The sequence below is a fragment of the Nannobrachium achirus genome (genome assembly GCF_963921795.1).
Source record: "Nannobrachium achirus genome assembly, chromosome: 21".
Taxonomy (NCBI): domain Eukaryota; kingdom Metazoa; phylum Chordata; class Actinopteri; order Myctophiformes; family Myctophidae; genus Nannobrachium; species Nannobrachium achirus.
In genome coordinates, this window is record NC_137828.1 from 14,256,028 (window position 1) to 14,261,814 (window position 5,787).

The following is a 5,787-nucleotide window of genomic DNA, read 5'->3' on the forward strand; positions in this document are numbered from 1 at the left end:
CAGTATATCAGTTGTTAGACTATTGTTAATGCTATTCTAAAGGCTTTGGACCAGCCCATTATTCCTAATTCGGACACAAGACTTAAGCAAAGAGTGTCACTAGTGCAATCAGGGAGCAGAGCATCTTGGGTAATGAAGTCAAAGACGCTGGCTGCCATGTTATTTGTGTCCAAAGTGGCCGCAGCGCTGATACGCAAAACTACAAAGTGTGACTTTAACAATAGTGTCTTCATGGGACATCATGTGACCAAACAGCAACGTTAGGCGTAACAGGAGCCTCCGTCACGTCGTTTTGACAACGGCTCACATAACCCCGCCCCCACTCTGGAATGAGGAAGTGGCGTTCTCAAACTCAACGCGTAGAGAGAGTGACGACTCCGCTAAAAACCTGTTCAAACCACGGAGGCGGAGCGGCCATCTGAAACCAGGCGAGTGAGTCAAAACTGCCAAAACTACTGGAAAACTACACGTTTTTCCTGTGGAATTAAACAGGTTATTTTGCAAGAGTGTAAACTCACTCCATTGTAAACTTGTATCGTGAAAGAGTGTAATGCCTCATTCACACTACAGATATATAGTTGAACGTTTTGCTTGGTAATTCAATGTAATCTCAATGGAAACCAGCTTTAAAGATGCAGGAGATGCTCAGAACAAAGCTTTGAAAGCTTTAAAGCTGGTTTCCATTGAGATTACATTGAATTACCAAGCTAAACGTTCAACTGTATATCTGTAGTGTGCACGAGGCATAAGACTTGTATAGTAACCTGACCTCTTATTGTGAAAGAGTTTAGGACTCCACAGTAAAGTCTTATTGTTAAAGAGTGTAGGACTTCAATACATAGTAAACTGTTATTGTGAAATAATGCATAGCTAGATCTTATTGTGAAGGAGTGTAGAACTCCATAGTAAACTCTTATTGTGAAAGAGTGTAGAGCTCTTATTGTGAAGTAGCCAGTGTAGGACTCCATACTAGTAAACACTTATTGTGAAAGAGTCTAAGACGCCATACATAACACACTCTTATTGTGAAAGAGTGCAGGACTCCATAGTAAACGCTTATTGTGAAAGAGTGTAGTGCTCTTATTGTGAAAGAGTGTCAGACTCCATACACAATACACTCTTATTGTGGAAAAAGTACAGGATTCAACAGTAAACTCTTATAATGAAAGAACGCCGGACCCCATACATAATAAACTCTTATTGTGAAATAGTGCATATAGCTCTTATTGTGAAGGAGCGTAGGACTACATAGTAAACTGTTATTGTGGAGTGTAGAGCTCTTATTGTGAAGTAGTGTAAGACTCCACAGTAAACCCTCACCGTGAAAGAGTGCAGTACTTCACAGTACACTCTTATTGTGAAAGAATGCAGGACCCCATCCATAATAAACTTGTATTGTGAAATAGTGCATAGCTCTTATTGCAAAGGAGTGCAGGACGCCATAGTAAACTCTTATTGTGAAAGAGTGTGGTACGCCACAGTAAACCCTTATTGTGAAAGAGTATAGGACTACACAGTAAACCCTTATTGTGAAAGAGTTTAAGACTCCATAGTAAACTCTTATTGTGAAAGAGTGTAGTACTCCAGAGTAAACCCTTATTGTGAAAGAGTGTAGGACTCCAGAGTAAACCCTTATTGTGAAAGAGTGTAGGACTCCAGAGTAAACCCTTATTGTGAAAGAGTGTAGTACTCCAGAGTAAACCCTTATTGTGAAAGAGTGTAGGACTCCAGAGTAAACCCTTATTGTGAAAGAGTGTAGGACTCCAGAATAAACCCTTATTGTGAAAGAGTGTAGGACTCCAGAGTAAACCCTTACTGTGAAAGAGTGCAGGACTCCATACATAATGAATTCGTATTGGGTAGAGCAAGTGTGAAGCTCTTATTGTGAAGGATATGAGTGGACCAGGATTCTGATGGAGGTTCGTCTCACAGGGTGGAAGGGACTGAAGATGTAGAGGGCTGATGTGGCACTGAAACGAAAGATGGCTTTTCCTTTGTTTAGAACTACGAAGGTCTGTGTGGGGAGAGAAAGAGAGAGGGAGAGAGAGAGAGAGAGAGAGAGAGAGAGACAGAGACAGAGACAGAGAGAGAGAGCAAGGATAATGTTTTTATTGACGAAAACAAAAAAACTATGCTATGATTACAAAAACCGAGACTAAATATTTTGACAATTTCATCTACAAATAAAAACTAGACTAGATCTAGTATACACATACATATACATACATATACATACATACATCTATACTATAATTTTGCGAATGTCTGAGTGAGTGAGTGAGTGTCTGTCTGTCTGTCTGTCTGTCTGTCTGTCTCAGCGTTTCTCCTCTGCGAATGTCTGAGTGAGTGAGTGAGTGTCTGTCTGTCTGTCTGTCTCAGCGTTTCTCCTCGGTGGCTGGAGCAATTGATCTGAAATCGCATCACCATCAGCATATGAACACACCTGACATAACTGTGAAGCCCGTTTGTCACTTTCACAAATCGTATGCTGTATATTAGCATTTTTATGGTGTATCTATATCTATTTAGCCTACAGTACCTTTTGTGACCACACATGTTAAGGGAGGGGCGCTGTTGTTCAGGCCATGCACAATCACACACAAACCCACACACACACACATACACACACACACACACACACGGGGGGGGGGGGGGGGGGGGGGGGGGTTCTGGCCCTGTTACAGATGTTGTCCAAAAATCATGCAGATCGGTACACAGTATCTCTGTAGCCATTAAACGAAACGGGTTTCTTACATTGATGCTCCTACATCATGCAAGCACCAGTTAAAGTTACTTTCCATCCCTCATATACTGTGTGCACAGTGCACAGTGCACATCCCATAACCCACACACTGCACATCATTTTGGAGCTCATATCTTTGAACGGGTAAGGGCTAGTATATATTATTGGTATGTAAACACAGGGCAAAGTCACATACCTATACCTTTAACAAACTGATTAATTTAAATCCCTTTGGCTCACATTTGATAAATGAGCCCTAATGTGCTGTGTGTGTGTGTGTGTGTGTGTGTGTGTGTATGTGTGTGTGTGTGTGTGTGTGTGTGTGTGTGTGTGTGTGTGTGTGTGTGTGTGTGTGCGTGTGTGCGTGCGTGCGTGCGTGCGTGCGTGCGTGTGTGTGTGCGTGTGCGTGCATGTATGTGTGTGTTTGAGTGTCCCTCTAGACCCACACTACCACCACTCAACCTAAAAAGTGGGGACACGCTCTAGAGAGAGAAGAGAGAGAATGAGAGAAAGGAGGGCAAAAGTAAAAATAAAAGTCATGTGAAACAGGTGACATACAGAGAGAGAAAGAGAGAGAAACATGACTAGGCCAATGATACAGCGTTAAAGGAGTAGTTCACCCCCAAAATGACTTTTTTTCTAAGGATTACTCACTTTTTTTTGTCGCATTCATAAGACCACTGATTATAGGGACCCAAATGCAATTGGATCCCCATCCGGAATCAATGGGGGTAAATTTACTATAAATATTTCTTTGTCCTAGGAATGTGACAAATACAAAAAATAACTCAAGTCTCCACGGCATGAGTAATTTTGGAGGTGAACTACCCCTTTAAGCTTTAAAAGACATAACACCCACAGGTGTCTCTCAGTGTCAGGGTAAGGCCTAAGGTCAATGGTTAAAGGTCAAAGGTCAGGTTAAGTACTCTCCGTAGTAGGGGTCAGGGTCAGGGTTAAAGGTTAACCACTTAAACCCCGGCATCCGTATTTAATTGTCGGGAACACTGAAAATAGCCGCTCTCGCTTGACATCGACACGCTCCGGCTATTTTCAGCGAAAAGCTTTCCCAGCAATCACAGAAAACAGAAAAGACACTCCCTGAGGGACACCCATATGGGGTTTAAGTCAGTGGGGACCACCAGTGGTCCTCGAGGGGGTTCCAGTTGATTCCCAGCTAGAGTTGGTAAGCGAATGGACCCTTATAGATCTTTAACTCGTCAAAGCGTAAAATGAAACCAAATGGACCCTCTCGGGTTACAACAATTCTACACAATTAGAGAGTTTAGAAGAATTGTTGTTCTGATCAACGTATGCCTTTCATCTCTATGATGCATTGATGGTATGACATCAATACGTCATGGATGGAATTGTGGACAAATTCTTCTCCCTGTCTTTCTCTAATATAAAGGCACTGATCGTGGGTAGCTACTGGGACATATAAGTCGGGACTTGATCACCACGGCTGGATCTCCTGATCGAGGGGTATGATGTTGCGAGAACCGAAACCCCTTTGTCAATGACCTTGGGTTACATCACTGAGGATACGTCCCAGATGCAGCCATGCAATGTATTATAATTTTTTTAATGTTTCTTTTAGTTATGGTCCTTGATATGAAAATAGTTGAAAAGCACTGGTTTAAGTGGTTGAGGGTTAAGTGAACAGTTCATCGTACCCGGTGCTCTTTGTAGTAGTAGGGGTCGATGTCCTCCAGGGGCTTGCCCACCAGGTGGGAGGGGATCTCTCCAAATATCCGGGGCAGTTGTTTCCCCGCCTCCAGGTCGCCGCGGGCGGAGACCTCCACCACGTCGCCCAGGTCCTGCGTAGACACCGACACAATGAACACTATGCATTGTACATATTGCCGTTAATACACCAAATAAGGAATATATACTACACAACCTCATCATGACAGAATGTTAACTTGTAGATTGAGCGAAGGAAGTGAATGGAGATTGACACAGAGAAACATGATGTGTCATCCGTCTATTGCCTCCCAAGTGTGAGCTATTTAGTGTGAGGCTATTTCCACTATCAATGTTCTTTTTAATGTGAAATATGTCCTTCATTTATTATTTAGGTTATGTGTCATATCTACCAATTTCAAAGCCTACAAGCCAAATAGAAATGTAATTGTCAATGACAAAAACACAATTAAATCGTTAATCGCAATTATTTGAGTGACAATTAATCGTCATGTAAAATGTCATAATCGTGACAGCCCTCTGTGCGCGCGCGCCTACCTCCTGGTACTGCTTTGTATGTCGAGCCTTCTCCTCTCTGATTCGCTGTTCGATGCCTTCCAGAGAGTCAGGGGTGAACAGCTGCAGGCTGTCGGGGCCCATTGGAAACACACAGTCGGCCATCTTCTCATCCTGAGAGAATACACACTGTACACCGTACAGCTGCGCACACACACACACACACACACACACACACACACACACACACACACACACACACACACACACACACACACACACACACACACACATTTGAAATGTTTATTTATGTCCACATATAGAGATGTACACAAATGCCTTTTACAAAGGACATAAACAATGCCAGTGCCGTCACATTATTAGGAAAACAGCCAGTTACAAAGTGCATGGTAGGGCAGAACATTTTTACGTACAGTTTCTCAAACCTTTACATTTCAAGGTCTCCCCTTAACTCTGACAGTATACAAATGGAACCAAATGGTGTTAGAGTTAGAGACTTGTATGGGTCAATTTAGACCCCCATAAAGGAACCCATAAATTCCCTAGAATCCACTTTGGGAAACACTGACATACAATGCTATTTGCATATATGTCAAACACAGCAAAACAACAATCATGGGTAAAGGAAACAACGTCTCCTCCAAATTGAGCGGCTTCCTATAATAGCCGAAACCGAGCAGTACCTTGCTAACTGTTTGGCCCTCCTTTTGGAGTGGCCTGCCATTTGTAAGCCCCTCACAACAAACGTGTGCACGTGTCCGAGGCTCCCAAAGATTAAAAAAAAAAAAAAAAAACGTTATCTGTAGCCTAGCTGTGAGATGGTC

General features: G+C 42.7%; 1 protein-coding gene across 1 annotated transcript in view; it reads right to left on the minus strand.

Moving 5' to 3' along the window:
* LOC308306457 (sodium channel protein type 3 subunit alpha-like) overlaps positions 1-5,113 on the minus strand; it is a 272,091-nt gene extending 266,978 nt beyond the window's left edge. The window contains exons 1-3 of the mRNA XM_080751465.1: positions 4,985-5,113; positions 4,417-4,560; positions 1,896-2,014 (exon numbers count right to left, since the gene is read on the minus strand). Of these exons, the coding sequence (XP_080607591.1) occupies positions 1,896-2,014; positions 4,417-4,560; positions 4,985-5,107 (386 nt within the window). The 5' untranslated portion in view covers positions 5,108-5,113. The remainder of the gene's footprint in view (positions 1-1,895; positions 2,015-4,416; positions 4,561-4,984) is intronic.
* Positions 5,114-5,787: the final 674 nt, after the last annotated feature.